General features: G+C 40.9%; 1 protein-coding gene and 1 pseudogene across 1 annotated transcript in view; one reads left to right on the plus strand and one right to left on the minus strand.

The window, feature by feature from the left end:
- ARHGAP28 (Rho GTPase activating protein 28) overlaps positions 1-22,030 on the plus strand; it is a 196,342-nt gene that overhangs the window by 152,013 nt on the left and 22,299 nt on the right. Inside the window, exons 8-14 of the mRNA XM_008051849.2 lie at positions 1,706-1,871; positions 1,981-2,072; positions 6,219-6,296; positions 12,640-12,802; positions 17,698-17,780; positions 20,589-20,786; positions 21,130-21,243. Coding sequence (XP_008050040.2) covers positions 1,706-1,871; positions 1,981-2,072; positions 6,219-6,296; positions 12,640-12,802; positions 17,698-17,780; positions 20,589-20,786; positions 21,130-21,243 — 894 coding nt within the window. The remainder of the gene's footprint in view (positions 1-1,705; positions 1,872-1,980; positions 2,073-6,218; positions 6,297-12,639; positions 12,803-17,697; positions 17,781-20,588; positions 20,787-21,129; positions 21,244-22,030) is intronic.
- LOC110595053 lies at positions 7,792-8,171 on the minus strand (annotated as a pseudogene).

Here is a 22,030-nt window from a genome sequence, read left to right on the forward strand (position 1 = left end):
GTACCTTCTGCAGGCATGACACTGCACTAGGTGTTCCAGTTATAAGGTGCACCCTAGTGTTTACTCCTGTTTTATAGCTTAGCAAATCGAGGCCCAAAGAGGCTGAGTAACATGTCCAAAGCCCCACAGCTAGTAGGAGCAAAAACAGAATTTAAACCTCAGTGTACCAAACTTTATTTTATTTTATTTATTTTTATCTATCTAGCTATCTTTATCTATCTATCTATCTATCTATCTATCTATCTATCTATCTATCTACTAATTATTGTTTTGGGCTATAGTCTCACTCTGTCACCCAGGCTGGAGTGCAGTGGCACACTCATGGCCACTGTGGCCTCTTCCGCCTCAGCCTTCCAAGTAACTGGAACTACAAGCGTGTACTACCACACCTCACTAATTTTTTGATTTATTGTAGAGACGAGATCTCGCCAAGTTTCCCCGGCTGGTCTCAAACCCATGGACTCAGGCAATCCTCTCACCTCAGCCTCCCAAAGTGCTGGTATTACAGGCTTGAGCCATCATGCCCAGCTGAGAATGTGTTCTTAAAACTTTGTAATTTAAATAACTAAGGGATTTTTCTTTATTAGGATTTTTTCCAATGTCAGGTTTCTGAGAGCAAATGTACCTGAGGATATTCTATAAGAGTAATCTGGTTTTTAAAGGTTTTGCTGCTTAAATTCTTCACAATATGCATATTTCTAGATTGTTGAAGGATTTATTGTTGTTACTATTTTAGTGTCTTTTGTTTCTTAGTATGGAAAAGAGACTAAAACAGCAGCATTGTCTTCAAAATGGTAATAGAATTATTTGCACTTCCTCTGCTTATTGGTTTTTAAGAATTTGGAATCATCTAGCTTTGCTTCTTATTTATTTATTTATTTATATTTTTGAGTTGGAGTCTCACTCTGTCGCCCAGACTGGATGCAGTGGCCGCTCCCGGCCACCGCAACCTCGACTTGCTGGGCTCCGGCGATCCTTCCACCTCAGCCTTCCGAGTAGCCGGAATTACAGGCATGCGCTACCATGCCCGGCTGATTTTTTGATTTATTGTAGAGATGAGGTCTCGCTGCCCAGGCGGGTCTCAAACCCGCGGGCTCGGGCAATCCACTCACCTCAGCCTCGCAAAGGTGCAGGATTACAGGCTGAGCCACCAAGCCCGGCTAGCTTTGCTTCTTAAGGCAGAATAGCTGCAGTCTCAGAAGGCATGTGTAACCAGTTTAAACTGAGAGATTACTAAGAGTCTTTCAAAGTGTGCAGGATGGAATAGAAGAACCCTGATCTAAGGACTGACTATCCAAAGATAGGTCTAAAGCTCTCCTGGCATGCACCCAGGTGTGTTGCCTTGTATGTGTGTATCACGTATAATCCAATTAAGGGCCGTGATGTATATATTCCCTGCGTTGCCTGGCATGTATGTTGTGTGACAATACAAGATGCTCCTTATAAGAAGGCGGTGTCCACAGTTGTGATGGCCATGTTACCGTATACTTCAGACCACTATTTTGCTTCTAATTAGCATAGTAGTGATCTGCAAGTGTTCTGAACAACATATTCATAATATCCCTATGATATGGCAAAATCTACTTAGAGATTTTTTTGCAAATAGCATGTTTTGCTATATTTAGAATGTCCAGGTGACATTTTGGGGAAGGTATAAGAATTTTCCTTTGCCGTAAATAATAAATGTCTTCATTGTGTATTCTAGAAATTTATTGTTCAGAAAACCAGATTTGGCTTAACTGAAGCAGGAGATCTGTCTGCTGAAGACATGAAGAAAATCCGCCATCTCTCTCTGATTGAACTGACTGCTTTTTTTGATGCCTTTGGAATTCAGCTAAAAAGAAACAAAACAGAAAAAGTAAAAGGACGAGGTAATTAAGAAGACTGATCACTTCTGGTTTTAACGCTTTGACACCATGGAGTAAGACAGTGCTTTTCTGATTCTTTTCTTTCTTCCCCCTTGACTATTTTACAATGAAGACAATGGGATTTTTGGAGTTCCACTTACAGCCCTCCTGGACAATGACCGAAAGAAAGACCCTGGAGTGAAAGTTCCCCTGGTCTTACAAAAAGTGAGTAGGATGCAAATGAAGGGGAAAGTTCACAGAGCTTCATGCTTGTGATTTGGTGTATCATAAACCCATGAATGAATTTTCTTTTAAATTTAAAGACACTGAAACCCTGTTCGGACTCAGGCCCTTGGTGATTTTCAGCTTTATTCCATGCACCCTCATAACAGCCCACAGACGCTTGATATATACTTTTGGAGCCTGTTACACTGTTTGACCCTTACATATCAGTTGATGGACACAGATGTTCTGACCAATGACTTCCTCCAGCTATATATTTTTTAAATGTTATTTGTGCAAATGTGTATGTTTGTGTCTGCATTTGATTATTCTGTCTAAATAAAGAGGGCCATTAATTATTAGCAATACACATATGGATCATACAATACAAGTAATTGCTGAGATATAGACAGGATTCTTAAGTGTGTATTTGTAATCATTTTATGAATTTTCCAAACAAAATTTAATAAAGTCTAAAAATCAGCTTGTTCTGGTGGATTTTTTTAGGTGTAACTGGGCAGATAGGACATATTTAGACAACGAGAAAAATTTTGGTGGAAGGGGGTTTTGAAAAGAGTATTCTCTGAACTACCAAATGTGCCTATCAATGCTAAATAGCTGATTTGCCTTTTTTTTCTTTCTTTTTTTTTTTTTTGAGTCAAAGTCTCACTCTGTTACCCAGGCTGGAGTGCAGTAGCATGATCGTGGCTCACTGCAGCTTCAACCTCCTGGGCCCAGGCGATCCTTCTGCTTCAGCCTCCCAAGTAGCTGGGACTGCACCACCACTTCCTGCTAGTTTTTTTAAGTTTCTTTTTTGGTAGAGATGAGGTCTCACTATATTGCCTAGGCTGGTCTTGAATTCCTGGGCTCAAGCAGTTATCCTGCCTCAGCCTTCCAAAGTGCTGAGATTACAGTCGTGAGCCACCAGTCTTGGCCTAGTTTGCTTTCACGTCGTGTGTTTTTGTAACCAACATTTTACACTGGTTTACCTAAGTATGCATGCATTCAACAGTGACATCCAGTGGCACAATTAAAATTCTAAGCCTTTACCACAGATCTTGCTGAATTTTAAAATGTGTTTTTAAGTGATAGACAAAAATATTGACTGAGGAAACATGTACTTACTTACTCACACTGACAATTCTGCGTCTCCCATCTTCCTATATTTTACTGCCAATGCCTCAAATTGAGCTATTCCTCAAATCAGGTGACTGATTGGCAGGCGATGGGAACAGGGAGGATGGCAACCAGATAGCCAGAGAGTGCCGGGAACCTCTGTGTGCACAGGGGCTGTGGGTGGGACACCTTCCCCGGCCAAGCTGCGCTGGTGCCATCCATATCTTATCACGCCTAATCAGCTTGGAGCGACCCAAGTAGGCTGGTGGTATCGTCTCCCTTTTATTGATGAGGTAACTGAAGGATAGGAAGGTGAGATAACTTACCCAAGAACACACAGCCAGCAGGAGATACTAAAAGAAGAAAAGCAGCACATATCCACGTCCAAAGTTCATGGGGGTTTCAAGACTTGTCTTTCCTCCTTTGAGTTAAAACCAAAATTCCCTTTGTCCTTTATGTAAAGGACAGAGTTTGAAGAAAATGCATACAAATAAAAAACGGAAGATTTAACACATGAGTTGTTATTATTATGAAATAGATGCAAAAACCTAGCACAGAACTTAGCAAATGGAAGCAAATAGAAAGTACTCAGTAAATGCTAGCTAAACTGAATCTGGGTTTATATCATATTAGCAACTTAATAAGTGTTAGCTGTTATTACTGTTATCACTCAGTGTTCACTGTTTAAGACAACTTGAGGTAGTACTCTTCTGTTCCTCTGAGATAGTCACTTCTTAAAGACATGTCTCTTCTTCCTAAGCATCCATTTCTCTGAGATCTAAAAGAACTTCCTTAGTTCTAGGCATCATTTCTTGAAAGGAAAACAGATTCTTGACTCTCCTCATTCTGTGTGAACTTGGGCAAGTTACTTATCCTTTCCAAAGATGCGTTGTGAGCAGCTCTATTACGTAACAGTGAATTGAACTGTATGTCTCCTCAGCAGTAGAATGGGGATAATAGTACCTACCTCACAGAATTATTGTGAAGATTATGAGTTAATATGGGCAAAGTACTGAGAATAAACTCTGTCTCACAATAAGCTCACAGTAAGTGGTAGTGTTTTTTATTATTATTATTATTATTATTTTATTATTTTATTTTTTGAGTTGGAGTCTCACTCGGTTGCCCAGACTGGAGTGCAGTGGCCGCTCCCGGCCACCGCAGCCTCGACCTGCTGGGCTCCGGCGATCCTTCCGCCTCAGCCTTCCGAGTAGCCGGAATTACAGGCATGCGCCACCACGCCCAGCTGATTTTTTTATTTATTGTAGAGATGAGGTCTCGCTGCCCAGGTGGGTCTCGAACCCGTGGGCTCAGGCAATCCACTCACCTCAGCCTCCCAAAGGCGCAGGATTACAGGCTGAGCCACCGAACCCGGCTTTTTATTATTATTTTAACACCCATCCCTACCATGAGAACTCCTGGGAGCTATTAACCTTTACAATTTCCAACTTCTTGGAGGTTAGATATCTGTAATTCATATAGTTTCTTAGCCAAGGTGGTTGCAACTAATGATAGTAGATTTAGAATCATTTCTTACTGATCAATTTGCAGAAAGAGATATAGTAATCAGATCTTAAAAAGGTTAAATGGCAGCATATTATAGTGGTTAAGAATACAAGCTTGAGGCTGGGCATAGTGGCTCATACCTGTAATCCCAGCACTTTGGGAGGCTGAAGGAAGGAGGATCACTTGAGGCCAGGAGTTCAAGAGCAGCCAGGGCAACAAAACAAGACCCCCATCTCTACCAAAAATACAAAAAAAAATTAGCTGGGCTTGATGGCATGTACCTGTAGTTCTAGATACTTGGGAAACTGAGGCAGGAGGATCACCTGAGCCCAGGAATTTAAGGCTACAGTAAGCTGTGATTGTGCACTCCAACTTGGGTGACAGAAAGAGACCCTGGCTAAAACAAACAAAGAAATAAAAAGAACACAAGCTTGAGAGAGTGGCACTACTTATGAGGTTGATCTTGGGAAAGTTATAGAACTTCTCTAAATCTCCATTTCCTCATTTACAAATTAGAAGATAATGTTGACCTCATAGAGTGGTTGCCGCATATATGAGGTCTGACAATTAGGTTCGTGAACCATCCTAGAATAAGTGTTACCAGGCCAGGCTCGGTGGCTCAGCCTATAATCCCAGCACTTTAGGAGGCCGAGGCAAGTGGATTGCCTGAGCCCATGGGTTCGAGATCAGCCTGGGCAACTTGGTGAGACCTCGTCTCTACAATAAATAAAAAATTAGCTGGCATCATAGTGTGCGCCTGTAGTTGCAGCCACTTGGAAGGCTGGGATGGAAGGATCACCGGTGCCCAGCAGGTAGACGCTGGGGTGGCCGTGAGTATGCCCCTGCATTCTAGCCTGGGCGACAGAGTGAGACTCTAACTCAAAATAGAAAAAAAAGAAAAGAAAAAGTGTTATCTACCTCATTGCTGAATATCACTACAGTCACCTTCGAAGGACTCCCTTTGGGAAGCTATGCATCAACGCCAGTGCCCAGTCTACCCGTCAAAGCAGTTTTGGAACTCTTTTTCTGAAACGGCCATCAGAGCTGTTATTGTTATTTGTGAGGTGTGACGATTAAGTTCGTGAACTTACCACCATGCACTTAACTTGGCTGCACAATACAGATTTTGCAATACTCCCCCTCCTCACCTGATCTGACCCCCATATACTTTTTCTTTACCCGAAGATAAAGGAAATATTGAAAGGAAGACATTTTATGGCATTCAGGACATGAAGGGTAGTGCCACGACAGCTCTGATGGCCATTCCAGGAAAAGAGTTCCAAAATTGCTTTGACAGATGGCCTAGGCACTGGCATCAGTGCATAGCTTCATAAGGGGCATACTTTGATGGTGACCATAGTGATATTCAGTAATGAGGTATATAGCGTTTTTTCCAGGATGAGTTTGTGAACCTAATTGTTGGCCCTTGTACATGCTTGGTTATCAATTCATGTCATCATCATTATTATTTCAGATGTTTATAATCATATGGAGGTACTTATTTTGTAATATATCATTGTTTTCTAGTTTTTTGAGAAAGTTGAGGAATCGGGTCTGGAATCTGAAGGAATTTTTCGACTTTCGGGATGTACTGCCAAAGTCAAGGTACTAGACATTTTTCTTCTCTTGGTTAGAGTTTTAAGCTAGCTAGACCCAGTTCTAACTGTCTAGGTATCTAGTTCTTTGTTGTTGTTGCTTATTTCGTACTATCACTTTGTCCTACCTAGTATTTGTTGGTACCTGTAATAAAATGTGTGGTCCATGATCCAGAGTTATTTAAACCACAGAAATAAAAAACCAACAACAGTGAAACAGCACATCAATTCACCATCAAAAACTGCTGCTTATCTTTAGTTTGGAAAAGTCTAAATGTCCCATTACTGTTTTGGGGATTAAACAGTCTAGTTTGTTTGTTGCTCTAAGTCATGGAATTCACTAAGCCAATGTTAGATGAGCTCTTATATCCATGATCAGTTGCTTTAAATGTAGAAACATTTTTTCGCTCTCCTTTTGGTGAAAGTTCTTATAGGAATTTGTAGCCATGGCCATAACCACTAGAATACTCACCCAGCACTTCTAAAACCCAGTTCCATTTATGGAATTGTTGGTGTCACATGAAACCAACTGTGCAAGATGAATCTTTTTACTTTACTTTCTTCTGTAAGGTGGCAAACTCTACAGTATTAATAAAGGAAAGAATTACTAGTGGAAATAAAAAGCTTTTCTTAAAAATCCAGTAACAGGCCGGGCTTGGTGACTCAGCCTGTAATCCCAGCACTTTGGAAGGCCGAGGTGAGTGGATTGCCTGAGCCGCGGGTTTGAGACCTGCCTGGGCAACTTGACGAGACTTCATCTCTACAATAAATCAAAAATTAGCCGGGTGTGGTAGCGTGCGCCTGTAATTCCAGCTACTTGGAAGGCTGAGGTGGAAGGATCACCGGAGCCCAGCAGGTCAAGGCTGCAGTGGCCGGGAGCAGCCACTGCACTCCAGTCTGAGTGACAGAGTGAGACTCCAACTCAAAAAAAAAAAAATCCAGTAACATATCCCATTGTGTCTGCTGGTGAGCAGACACAATGAAGAGTTCGTTCTTACCTTTTGAGACTCCCTGGCTTGTGAACATTAAAACCAGTTTTAAATGATGAATCCCTGAGAAAAAAGTTCCAGAGTGAGGGGAAAATAAATGATTTATTAAAAGAAAATGCAAAGAGGTGGAACAGCATCTCTTCATTAATTCATTTTGGTATGTGTTTTGGGAAACTCTATTTGTATCAGAAGTCTCGGGTTTTTAATATAGAGGTGTGACGAGAGGTTTTTCTTTTTTTTTTTCTTAACATTTTGACAGTTTATTTTGAAGGACATTTTTAAAACAAAGTTAAAGACAATCTGGGAAAAATTGCACAGAATACGCTCATTAAATAAGTATGGTAATTAAACCAGAATAAGGGAAATATGTTCTCTTCTGTAACTCTGGAAATAAGTTCTGTTGTCCTGAAGGATCTTACACTTCTAAAAAAAGGGGGATAATCGTGGCAATTAAAGCTGTCTCTTAATCATATAAATCTACAATAGCAACCAAATTTTTCTGTTCTTCCCAATAAGTCAGTTTCGATCTTCAAACTGTGCCTTTTTTTAAAAAGATGCTAGAAATTCAATGGGATTTGGTGGTCTTTCCTTTGCGAGCGCAGCAAGGCCCTGAAATAGGATAGGCACAACCCTCTGATCCAGGTAGGCAAAGACTAGAGATCCACCTTCTGTTTTGATAACTTTTCTGCATTAATCTTCTCATTTTCCACTATTCCCTCCACATTATCGGTGAGGCTGTACTCGGAGTGGGGATTTTCTGCCACCTGCATCTGGCCCTCCAGCATCTGCTCCAACTCTGTGGCGGCCCCCGTACGTCACCCTCCGGGGACACCAGTCTTGGAAAATAAGAAGGGCCACGCATTACCTGGATGGTCTACCTCGGTGGTCGTGCCCATGAATCTCGCCCCTGCCTGGGCCGAGGGGTGCGACCAATGAGATGTTTTTCTAAATGGAAGCTGAAAATAAATAGGCTGTATCTACTGGATTCTCCAGAAAGAAGATACTGAGATGGATTAGGAGCAGAACAAGGTTACAGGGAAAGCATTTCTGAAAGACAAAAGGGATGGGAAGCAGGACTGGGTGGGTGGCCTAGGCCACGGTGCAGGGCTGATGGTTCATTGCCATAGAGGAGCTGTGCGCCAGGCAGAATGGGCCAAACCCTTGCACCCAGCCTCACTCCATCCTGGGTCGGGACTTACTGCGAAGAACGTAGCTGAGACAGATCCAGAAGAGAATACAGCTGGGAGAGCCAGCTGCCTGTGCTTTGGCAGATGAATGGCAAGTTCTCTTTTGAAGGGAGATCAGAGCAGAGCACCAGAGCATCAGCACCAGTGGCATCAGGGATCCGGGCATGTTGGGGAGTCATGACTTCCCCAAGAACAAAATAGGCTCAATACTGTCACTAGTTCACTTGGAAGACAGGGAGATGTCTAGCAGCTTCTTACAGTCTATGATTCCTAAATTGAATTTGCTTTTTGTCCTAGTTTCTCATATTTTTGTTCTTACGTATACTTTCAAACAGATATATACTAAATCTGAGGATGAAAATCATCACTTATTTTGGTTAAATCTTTGTTTATATCTGTCAAAGAACCAAAGTGAAATCAAAGAAACAAATTTTCTAAGCAGAATCAGGCGCCATCCCTCAAAACCTCCATGACTTGGAAGCTGTATTTGCACATATTCTCACTAGTTCCTGTGTGTGTGTGTATTCATCGATGTGTGAAAAGCATAATGGATGGGATTTCAATTCTCTTTTTCTAAATCATCACAAGGAGAAAACATCATAGGACATTTCTTGTGTACACAGAGTTTTATCATCATAGTAGGTTACTTTTGATTAGCTAATCTTCGACTGAAAAATGCTTATCAAAGGCTACTAATTCTTTCAAAATGTTCTTATAGGCACATACATTCCTGACCCAGATTTAGGTCCAAGTCTCTTTTCTCCCTAATCAGTTTTATGTAGTTTCAGTCTATTTATTTCGTAGCTTATTAGTCTGAAAAATATAATCCAGATGTTTTCCAGGTTTGAGCTCCAAGAAACCAATGTGAAAGAAATCTAGGCCAGTGTGAACAGGGAAATATGGAAGTTAGAAAGGCATTGTAATGTGATGTATTAAAGGGAACTTTATTCCTCTCCTTTATTCAAACTTCAAACTATTTCCCTTTTTTAATTTTTATTTTTGTAGTTCATCCATTGAACTACTAAAAACCCCATTATAATTAACTTCAGATCGCGCCAAGATAGTGACACCAACACTGTGGTCCACTAACATGTCATTACAGTGGAGAGATCAGCCTGGCTTTGTGCTTTAAACGTTTCTAAGACCCCACCAGGAAGCAGCCCTGAGAGGAAGTCTCTGGTTTCAGTCAAATAGGGAACACACAGCTGCGAAGCCAAGTCCCAGATTTGAGGCCTCAGCTCATTTGGAACCAATCTAAGGCTTTGGTGTTTCTATGATTTTGTTTTCAAAAATGACAGAAATTTGAGCCAAACACTGGGGAATATATTGCATGGAAGGAAGCAGACTGACATGCGAGGGTTTCTTTCTTGACTAGTTTGAATCATTCTGAGGCTGCACTAAATTTTTTATAATTACATCACCTGGCTTGTTTTGGCTGGTTATTTGCATTTGTATAAAACTACCTCAGAACTTGAAGCAGGTTGCATTTTTGCTCAAAGGAGATTTAATGACATAACTTCTGATCCTTGCCTAGTGTTCTCATTAATAGGGAACAGAAAGACATGACTTCTTTAACCTCTAAGTGCCCCTGTGTTTGGCAAGGTAAAGTCACACCCAGTTTACATGGTTTCAAGTCTAGGACCCCTGATGCAATGTCAGCTCTGCTCAAAACCCAAAGAAGACGTTCTTTCTCTCCAAGTTGTTTTATATCAGCCATCTAGACAAGATGACATGGCATTATTACACCAATAGTCACACTATGTACTCATAGTGATCCTATAGTAATGCCTCTACGGTTAGAATAGACCTAGCAGGAGGGGGCAGAACGAATCCCAGATGTTTACTGAGTGCCCCTGTGTGGCAGGCCCTGCTCTGTGAGCTTTGTGCTATTCTATGTAATATCGGGGGGCCATTTTAATCTCCCTGTTGTACAGTGAGAAGCTTGAGGCACAGGCCACACCGCTAGACATGTATGAAATTGAGGTCAAAGCCTAAAGGATCTGATTATAGTGCCTGGCCTTGGCCTTGGTGCCATGTTGACCCTTAGGTGACTGGGAACCACTCACAGGTTAGAAGGGCAGTACATTTGTGATTCCGATAGAGTCCTTTGGCAGAGGTATGTGGAAGATGAATTTGAATTCTGCTCTTGCTGACACTTCTTTCCCACTTGGAAATCAGCGTCCCCTTTGCTTTCCAGCAGTAGATGGAAGCGTTTGCCCCTCCTGAATTCCCTGTTAGCACCTCCATCTGCCCCTACAAGTGGGGAATCATTTTGGATGATTGTTTCCCACTTCGAGTCTCCTATTCAATCCATTACTGATTCTTAGGTATTTTCCCTCCTAGGCATTTCTAAATGCTTCATCTCCTTTCTATCCTACAGCTGTTTGTCCAGGCTAATGCTTGGTTATCATCATCAGAAGTGGTTCCACGGCCCGGTGACTGTGTACTCTGTTCCCACCGGACCTACGCCAAGCTCCACACAGCAAATCATTTTTCCATCTGACTGTCAGGAAAGATAAATCTACCCTTGTTGTTCCCTTGCTTGGAGATGTTCCAGGTTGCCTCATGCCTACAGGTTGCAGTTAGTCCTCTTAGGACTGACTCCAGCTACTCCCTAGTCTCATTTCCTTGCCCGAGATGCTCCAGCAAGACTGAACTAATAGGACTTCCCCAGACCCATTGGGACTCCTTGCATTTTTATCACTGCCTGAGCAGTTTCTTTTCTCCAGGGACCCTCCTGTGTCCTCCTCCCTGGCAAGCGCCTCAATTCCTCAAAGCCTGGCCCCAGCAGAGTTTGACCCCCTCTCTCATGGCTGTATAGCACCAATCCATGACCTTTCTTATAGATGTGCTCTCTGAGTTAGTGTTACCAGTTCAAGAAATAGCCCCATAGCTGGATCACAAGATGCCCAAAGGCAAAGGATGAATCTCACGCATCCTCCTCTCGGCAGAGCCAGGCTAGTGTTCTCTCTTGATTCTGGGAAGAACTTTATATGTATGCTTGAGGCTTTATAAAGTGTATTTATCAGCAAAAGAGTGCTTGATTAGCTGTCATATTCCTGTAAGATTGAAAACTCCAGGACAAGAAAAAAATACCCTTTTGATGATGTTATCAGTAGAGCCAGAGGGTGGATCAGAGAGTCACGTGTATCTCTGTAAGAAATCTGTCCTGCCGTGGATCTCTATCTTGCAGGCTCTGGGAGCCATGACAGCATTTATTTCTGGCTGGTTAATGAGCTGATCCTTGTTAGGAAAAGGTCAGATATGCACACTGACTCTGGCTGTGCATGCTCCAGGCCAGAAGAATTAGGCCTCTCGTGAGAATAAGGCAAAGGCCTTAAAGAAACGGAGGACTTTCAGAGCTACCTTTGAGGAACAGTTGGTGTCAGGCGGGGGACTGACTAAAACTGGCTGGCATTATAGGTAAACCTTGTACTTCAAGGGAGCAGTGAAACATGAGTTTGGCTTTGAAAAAGACACATGGAGCATGAGTGGCATTGATAATCAGATGAATTAATAATGTAAAACGTGTGGGCCAAGTAGAACTCATGGAAGCTTAGTGATTTCTTTTTAAAGTATTTACACAGTGCTCCAAACCTTACGAAGGATTGGGCAAGCACTCAAACATGTGGAAGACGTGTGTGTCTTGGAATAAGACTTTGCTGGCACTGCTCCAGGAAGATGTCACTGGTCTGCATGTTGCAGCGAGGTCAGAGTTACTCTACTGGAATGTTTCTCATTCTGTATGTGAATTAACTGAGAAGCAAACCTTCTTAATCTATTTGAGAAAGAGAGAAGATGGTAGAAGGGATTATGAAAAACAGGAATGGAAACTTTTTCAAGACCTCGCAGTACATTTATCAAGTGGGAATAGTGGTATTTTGCCAAAACCATATAAACGAAACTGTGATCTGAGTGGAGAACTTTTATATTTGTAGAATCAGAAAATTCTTTCAAGGTTAACACTGTTCTAAAAATATTTTAGAAAGCCGTTTTTAAAAATTCATTTGCAAATAGCTATTTTAATTCCCTTAATCATGTTGAAAAAAGTTACTCTTAGTATTGCCTCATCAGTCTATTTACAAAAATAATTTATGTAATAATGGTTTCCAAAGGAGGTAAAGGGGGTCAGGTAGTAAAAACTCATTGACTATCAACTGTTTTCCTTGATTTGCAGCAATACCGTGAAGAACTGGATGCCAAGTTTAATGCTGATAAATTTAAATGGGACAAAATGTGCCATAGAGAAGCTGCAGTGATGTTGAAAGCTTTTTTCAGAGAACTGCCCACCTCTCTCTTCCCTGTGGAATATATACCTGCCTTCATCGCTCTAATGGAAAGTAGGTGGAAGAAGTTCAATGTGAATGGGCTAAGACACAAAGTCAATGAAGTGACAGCAGAAGAGAGACCCATAATCAATTGTGACACACATAGATTTGCTATTTCCTGACAGTCCTTGGTGAAATACTAAGTTTGATGGTAAACAGTCACCTACTTACATATTTAAGTCTGGTAGATATGATTTACAGGGTTTTAAATCATTAAAAGGCAGGGGGGGTTTCAGAAAGACTAGGTTCTTGAGATTTGAATTCCTGGGCAGCCATCTGTTAGACACACAGTCAAATCTTCAGAGCTTCAATTGCAGCATCTGTAAATTACAGATAATAATTACTTGTCATGGGTTGCTGTAGGTATTAAATGAAGTCATCTAGAATAGTGCCTGATGTGTAATAGTTGGTCAAAAAATAAGAGCTCCCTCCCTTCCTTAAATCTGAGGTCCTGGGTCCTGAGGATACAGCACACAATAAATGCTACACCAAAGATATTTTGTCTCTGAAAACTACTGTGTCAAATAGTGTATCTGAAAATTACAAAGTCACATAGATTTGGTCTTAGGTGAGATGCTTGAGTATCTCACTTGAGTGTATATTGCAACTGGCAGTCAGGGAATGATTTCTCATGGTTTGAGCATACAGGTTGAACATTGTAGAGAATGTCACAAGGAAAAATTTAGAAACGTAGAATGAGGCTAGGTAATGAGGGCTTAAACTACGAACTCAGGGAATTCACAGGTCACAAGCCTAAACAGGTACAAGCATGTGAAGTAAATGGTGATTCTCCATGATCAGAAGAAGGCTGTGGTCATACTGAGAGGAGAGGACACAGTCCATCTAGAGATGGTGATGGTGACTGCCACTCAGCTCTGGGTGCTGGATGTTGTGCAGGACTGAGAGCCAAATCCAGGCTCTGTTGGGAAAACTCTTAATTTGAAAATGTCAGCCAGGCTCGGTGGCTCAGCCTATAATCCCGCGCCTTTGGGAGGCTGAGGTGAGTGGATTGCCTGAGCCCGCGGGTTCAAGACCCGCCTGGGCAACTTGGCGAGACCTCATCTCTACAATAAATCAAAAAAATCAGCCAGGCGTGGTAGCGCATGCCTGTAATTCCGGGTACTCAGAGGCGGAAGGATTGCCAGAGTCCAGCAGGTCGAGGCTGCAGTGGCCGGGAGCAGCCACTACACCCCAGCAGTCTGGGCGACAGAGTGAGACTCCTACTCAAAAAAAAAGAAAAGAAAGAAAATGTCAGCCAGCCACACATTTACATTTTAAATGCTGTGTGAGTGATACCTATATCTGCCAGTTTACAACCTTCTGCAGGTTGACCAGAACTATAAAATCATTAAAATCACAATGAAGAAAAATAATAGATTCTAAGTTGTATGACAAGATTTGTCCTAAAATGAGTACGTTCGAAATCTTTGAAAACTTTAACTAAACCAGATTCTTAAATTAACTAAACCTGATTCATAAAATAATCTTTTGTGTCTTCGAAGAAGAGAATATGGTAGGCAAGGGAGTCCTTTTCTAAACTTTAAATTATGTTCTCTCTGTGACCCATATCTCTCTTCTTTGTAAGGTATCTTACTTCATGAGAAAAACTCACTGAGAAAGTAAGAAGAGCTAGCTAGTTCTCTTCATTCTTTTTCCTTTTTTAAAAAAATATATTTCTATAGTTCCAGAATTTTCAATTGGTGCTTTTAAAATATTTTCTATTTATCCACTGAGGTGACTATCTTTTCATTTTTTATGAGCATATTTTTCTTAACGTCATTGAGCATAGTTACACAATAGTTGCTGCAAAATCCTTGTCTGCTAGTTTCAACATCTTAGTCATCTCAGGGTTGGTCTCTGTCTTGAGAATTTTTTTTTGTTATGTTGTATGTCTAGATAGTTTAGGTCTGTTGTGAACATTATGAATATTGTGTGAGGAGACTCTGGATTCTGTAATATTTCACCAGATAGTGTTGTTTGGGTTATTTAATTATTGTTGCTGTTTTAAGCAGAAAATTTGCTTGGCTGGACTCAAATTGCCAGTGACCTAAGTGGTCTTTGGTCAGCAGCTCAATTCTCAGTATAGTTATTTAATCTTTCACTGGGCATGTAAGGTTTGTGGGTCAGCAGGAGATTTGAGTGGCGTTTATACCAGAACCAGGGTCTTCCATTTCTGGGTCTCTCCTTTCTGGGGTCTCTCCTTTCTGGGATTTTCCCCATAACTTTCCAGTGGCTGCGGTTGCCTTCAATCCTATCCTCTGGCAATCAGGCCAGAAAAACTGAGTTTTTCTTTTCAAGTGCTAGCCCCTTTCTACCACCATGTCTGTGGCCTGACCTCATACTGAAAGCCAGAAAAATGAGACCCTCTTCCTGGTACCATTCCTAGTTCCAAGTGTCCAGTCCCCTCCTGAATCTACCTGCTTTGGTTCACTCTTCGTGGCCTTCGGTAGTGCTGTTTTACACTGTGTCCAGAAGTTATTGTTATGTTCAGAGCAGCTGATGTGGTAGGAGTTTACTCAGCCATACCAGGAGCTGAATCCCTTCTCTGTTTTTAAGTAAAACAACAATAAAAACCGGCAAGATTCTCTGTGAAATTGGCTCTCCTGGAAAACAGGCCACAGAATTGTAGTTTCCCCTTGATCTGTGGTTTATATGCTAAACAATTCATTGAAACAACCTGGTGCCACAGAGGTGTTTTTGGTTTTTGCCATTATGTATTATGCAAGGGCGATCCAAACCTCCAATGCCAGACTGTTCAGAGATCAGATTTAGAAAAGGCATGTGAATATATTATTTGTCCTTACCATCATTACTCCCCATCTGGCTTCAGCCATCACACTTCGCTGGAGGGAGAGGATCTGAAACACATCCTCAAAGTGTTCACAAAGGAGTCTGCATTTCTTTGTACAACTCTGAAAGGGAAAGATACCATATTGCAGGTGATTGATTTTGATACCAGCCAACCCTGCAGGAAGCCCAAAGTTCTGGCCTGCTACCAGCAGGCAATAATGGCCTTTTTGCCACCTAAGTAAGCTCTCATTGTAACAAGATTTTCTGAAAGAGAGAACTGTGGACATGTGCATGTGTGTGTTTAAGCTGTCCCTCTTGATACTCCAAAACTGAACTCAGAATGTGGAGTCTTTTCCACTAGTATAATTACTTTCTCTTTTCAAACTCGGCCCCCAAATTGTCCATAAAATTAAAGGACTAATAGTTCATCTGTCAAACCTTAGATACTTTCATGAAAGGATTAATAGCTTTCTGGGGGGAAATAATGACCTCGGGAAAAGAATACTCTCAACTAGGATACATTAAATGAATTAAGTACAAAACTATTAACCACAAAACAGTGTAGGGCTGAGTTTCCTAAGTAAAATGAAAATGGGTTATGTGCCAAATTAAACTTTAATCTTAAGAGGAACTTCATAATTTCTCTGAAGTTAATGGAAGCACAGAGGTCCCAAGCCTGCATCTGTATCTGCATCTGTTGTTCCCCCCACCACCAGAGGTATTTTTGGGTTGCATTAGATTAGAGATAGCTCTCAGCCTGCCGTTATGCATTAAAGTCATGTCTTATCTGCCCCTAAATGCTTTGTACTGAGACATGCTCTTAATTACTTCTGTTATTCAGGCAAACTTACATCAATGTGATTAGCCATTTTTAATAACATCCTGGACCTGTGTCATATTTTGGTTTACAAATTTGGTATAAATATTTAGGTCCACATGTGGATTTTTCTATGACAATATAACTGATCCTATAAATACTCCTCCCTTTGTTCCTTTATTACTTGGTTGGATACACTTGTCATCTCTTCCCTAACTCCGCCACGCACTCTCTCTGGTAACCTAGAAGCTTGTCCCAAGAGTGTTTCCACTACTGTAAAGCTCAGTTAATGTTACAGGCAGCTTACTGCCTTCTAGCCATTGAATATAAATAGATAGATTTTCCTTCAACTTGAGAACTCCCCAGGGATTCCCGAATATAATGCTTCCCTCCAGGCCCTCCCTGCCAAGAGACCATTTTGAGGAGATTACAGAGAGACTAGAGATAGCCTGGATTCTCTGGTGTACTCTAAATTTTCAGCGCAGCTGGTCATGGATTATCCAGCTGTGGATAGAATCCAAAATATAAATGCCATCCCTCTGGCGCCATCTCGTGTCACTGTCAAGGAATAAAATACTCAACAATCTTCAAAGATCAAACTGCAGTCACCTTCCCTAAATGTCCATATAAGATCAGAATAAGTGTCATTGATTATAAAAACAAGAGCAAACACATAGATATGTGTTTAGATTCAGGTACATGCACCACTCTAAACATGTATAACTATGGCTTAAACACTATGTATGTTAGCTCATGTAATCCTCATAACAGCCCTGTGAGGTAGGTACAATGACTGTTCCAATTTTACAGATAATAAAATAGAAGTCACAAGGGGTTAAATAACCTGCCCAAGGTCACACGGCAGCAAAATAGTACAAGCAGGGTTTGAACCTGATTCTAAAATCTGTGCTCCTAATAATTATACTTTGCTGCCTCATGATGTAGAAGCATGGCTTATTTTCTCTTGAATTCAGCTTAAGCTGTCTCTTCTATTTATAGTATAAAAGTAAGGCAAGGTCTGTGAAAATGCTTGGAAAAGGGAAATGTTATACAAATCCAGATTATTTTGAGGATCTTGTTGACCACCTGCCTCAACAGTGACATCGTGGGATGTGAAAGGAGGGTTGATAGGCTGAGGCTCCTGTTCAAGTGAATAAATTTACATTGTTGGGCACAAACCTGAGTCCTTATCACCAAAAGCTGTCAGGAGCCTTCCTATGCCACCAGATGCTAGCAAGAAGTGCTGTCGAGATGCATCAGTGTTATTTAAGGTGTATGACTGTTTCTGTTTTCTTGTTAGGAGGGCCTCACATCAAAGTGCAATTTCAAGCCTTACACCTTATGGTCATGGCATTGCCAGATGCCAACAGGGACACAGCCCAGGTACGTTGTATCGACCTTGAGGTCTGACATTGGTCTCTTATTGCTCAGAGGAAAAGGCTTATATGGAAAAGCTGAGATGACAACTTGCCAGGCCACCTGAGCGTGCTGGCAACCCACTCGCTTTCCACGCCCCCACTGCTGTTTTCCTGAGGAAGATGAGAAAGAATTGAGATCCTGGAATGTTCTTTAAACATTTCAGTTTTATTCGTTTCATTCATTCAAAAGATATTGAGTGGCTACCATGTGCCAGTCACTGGGCAAGATGAGGAGGAGGAAAAGAAGTGAAGATAGAAAGAGATCATTATGTCACTTGCAAAATGTAAGAATCTTTGATCATTGATCCTCACTCAGCTGCTCACTCTGATCTCGTGTACTAAAGTGGCAGAAAAATCTGACGAGATGCCCTTGAGGAAGAAATTCTGAGTCGCTGATTTAAATGAAATTTCTGAAATGTTCATGTTTTAAAAACTTATTAAGATCGTACCCCACATCTTTAAGATAAAATTTAAAAACATATTACGATAATACAATGTAAATAATCCCAGCCTAGGCAAAATAGTGAGACCTCATCTTTACCAAAAAATCAGCCAGGCATGGTGGCATGTGCCTGTAGTACTAGCTACCTGGAAGGCTGAGGTGGAAGGAGGTGAGCCAGGAAGTCGAGGCTGTAGTGAGCTGTGATCATGCCACTCCACTCCAGCCTGGGCAACAGAGCAAGACCCTGACTCAAAAAAACAATAATAATAATAATAATTCTAGAATTTCAAAATTGTCAAGATCACCTGAGAGTATCTGATCATTTTACAGATTAGGAAAATGAAGCTCGGAAAAGTGATTTCTCCATTAATTTCTCCAATATTTGATGGACTCATATTCCATAGTTGTTCCATCCCAAATATCCCTCCCCTTATTTAAAAGTCATTTATTTGCTGTATGTTGGTAAAAATCAGTTTATCTTGCCATTTGGATGATGATTCTATATATGATTAGAAATATGTTATAAGTACAACAGGTTTGGGAATCTTTGAAATGGAATTAAGATTAGAATGAGTTGGAAAGAGCCTGTAATTTTGAGGCCAGTAAACGTAATGCTACCTCATATTCAGACTTTTTAGTGTGTTGGGAACCTCTCCCCTTACACAGAGAAAACATCCACATTGGTTATAATATATGTCAGTCATATTATGTCTTCAATGCAAGGATAGGGATTAGCTATGGCACAAAAATGTCTAGTTTCTAATATTCAGTAATTTTTCAAAAGGTGGAAATTTATTAGCGTCTTTTTTTTGGCTTTATCTGTGTTCTTTTATCTAAAACAATCCATCTGTTATCAGATATCTGAATCAAAATGTCATCTTTTATATAACTGAGGATGTAGTAGTTATCAACTAATTTAATATATTTCTAACAAAAGATTTCCCTGAAACGTCATGGGACTGGTGATGCTATCCACGAGCATACATACACACACACACACACACACACACACACACACACACACACGCTCGTACTCTTTTTTCCATTCTAAGTTGTGACTGGAACTGAAACTGAACCTGGTATGGGTTAGAGGCCAAGAACTCCAGTTCAAAAATTGGTTTCTTTGGTTCAGATCTCATCTCTGCCACTTTATTAACCCATGCTGGGCAACACTACTCAGTCTCTCTCCATGTTGGTTTCCTCGTCAGTAAAATAATAACACTACCTGCCTCACATTAACTCATAATAAGCCCCAAATAAATGGTAACTATTATTATGTGCTGTACATCTTCTCATTACAAATACTGAATAGTAAAATTCAAACTTGGAAAACCAAAGAGCCCTTCCTTCTGGGATTTCAGTTCTCTTGGTGATTCAGAAGGTTCTGGTAAATATCTATACTGTGGTGGCTCAGCAAACTTATACTAAGCTTTCTCAAACCTTTTTGTTGAATGCTTAGAACAGCTGCATGTAAACATTTGCCTTAGGCAAACTGAAGATTTCAAAATTGAAAAGCAATAGAAAAATAACATTCAAAAAGTAAATTTTTTAAAATTTTTCAATTGAGTTTACATTTGGGCTGAGGAATGACATACTTCATTGTTTCAATGGGCTTTCCTTCTCAAGGAAACAGGAAATAGTAAAACAGTAATGTTTTAAGTTAAGCATGTTTTTCAGAATTACATTTCTTCTACACAACAAAACTACCATTCCAGTTCGTTGTGCGTCGTGTTTTCCTGGTTTATATTTAATTTTAATATTTGTCATACGTGTTTAGGATAAAAGGAAATAAAATGTCAACTACACAATAAACTCCATTAAAATGGCACTTTTAGCCGGGCTCGGTAGCTTAGCCTGTAATCCTGCGCCTTTGGGAGGCTGAGATGAATGGATTGCCTGAGCCCGCGGGTTTAAGACCTGCCTGGGCAGCGAGACCATATCTCTACAATAAATCAAAAAATCAACCAGGCATGGTAGCGCATGCCTGTAATTCCGGCTACTCGGAAGGCCGAGGTGGAAGGATCGCCGGAGCCCAGCAGGTCGAGGCTGCGGTGGCCAGGAGCGGCCACTGCACTCCAGTCTGGGTGACCGAGTGAGACTCCAACTCAAAAAAAAAAAAATGGCACTTTTATGGAGCAGGCAGTTTAATAAACTGCTCCCATTTCTTCATAGTGCTTTTAAGCACTTAAAAGGGGAACATGGCTCATTGAACCATTCCATACTTCTGATGATTCTCCAGTGGCACAGTGAATGAGGGTAGAATGAACAGTAGCAATCGGGGGTGCCTCGTGACAGTTCACAGGAGTGTGACACGGTGCTGTTTCTTGTCAGGCCCTCATGACATTCTTCAATAAAGTGATTGCCAATGAATCAAAAAACCGAATGAGTATGTGGAACATTTCTACTGTAATGGCACCAAACCTTTTCTTCAGTAGAAGCAAACATTCTGATTATGAAGAGTTGCTTTTAGCAAACACCGCAGCCCACATCATCCGCCTCATGCTTACTTACCAGAAAATTTTGTGGAAGGTGAGTGATGGTGTGATGATTTCAGGTTCTCTTTGGAAGTCCGCAGCCCCAGGAAACATTATGGCTCCATGATCAAGCAACTCCCTTGGTCATAGAGAGGAAATCTGGGAAGATAATCTCAGGTGGCTGTAGCATCCTTGTACATCATGTAAAGGGTGCTCTTTAACATGTTTTCCCTTTAAAACAGAATCTTGTTTTTTTCTAACCTTTACAAGGACAAATGCCACAGCTCCTGGTTCCAGATACTGAGTTGGCTGGGAAGAGTTACCATAACCAAAGACAGAATCTGTGGGGAGGTTTAGTTCAAGTGTTTTCTCTCCAGTCAACTATTTTTCTTCTCCAGGTTCCATCTTTCTTAATCACTCAAGTAAGAAGAATGAATGAAGCTACCATGCTGCTAAAGAAGCAGCTCCCAAGTGTAAGAAAGCTGCTCAGGAGGAAGACCATAGAACGAGAGGTAATGACATTGAAGGAGTGCACAAAGATTGCTCACTGCCTAGAGTTTTAGTTCTCTAAGGGAGGCACAAAGTAGCTTGTTATTTAGAACCAAAAATTTCGTACCCTTACAAAGTATCAGATAGTCTTGTGACTGTAAACATGGTAGAAAGTGGGTTCACAACAAAGTCCTGTGGCCTTTCCGTTTTGTTGAGCGTTGTGCTTTTTGATTAAGGTTCTTGAAATACCTCTGTCATGACGATGTCTTGATATTCTGTGAAGTACTTACCAGAAAGGTTATAGTGACTCTCACAAAAACTGAAAAATTGGTGTGTCAGTCCCTGTGAACTCAATTTAAGGACAACCCAGTATCCAGTATGTTCAATATAGTAAGTCCCCTACATACGAACCTTCAAGGTGCAGAGTTTCCAAGATGTGGACTCGCTTTCACTTGTCCAATCATGTAATTTAGTTCACGTGTCTGGCACACTTTTCAAGATACTATACTATAAGATTTTAATGTTTTCTTCATTTCTGGTGTTTTTTTAATGTATTATTTGTGTGAAAAGTCATATAAACTACTACAATTCAGTACGATATAGCCAATTGTGTTAGGTGGATGGATACCTAGGATAACTTTGTTGGACTTAGAAACACATTGGACTACAGACTTGCTTTTGGAATAGTACTCATTCATATATTTGAAAATATATGAAAATATTCATATATTTTCATATACGCAGAAAGAGATTTCTTTAGTGATTGGGTAATAAGGGAATAGCTGTTCCTCAAGTTGTTATGTATGGCTT

Source organism: Carlito syrichta, unplaced genomic scaffold (genome assembly GCF_000164805.1).
Source record: "Carlito syrichta isolate Samal-C Ts95f unplaced genomic scaffold, Tarsius_syrichta-2.0.1 Scaffold239038, whole genome shotgun sequence".
NCBI lineage: Eukaryota > Metazoa > Chordata > Mammalia > Primates > Tarsiidae > Carlito > Carlito syrichta.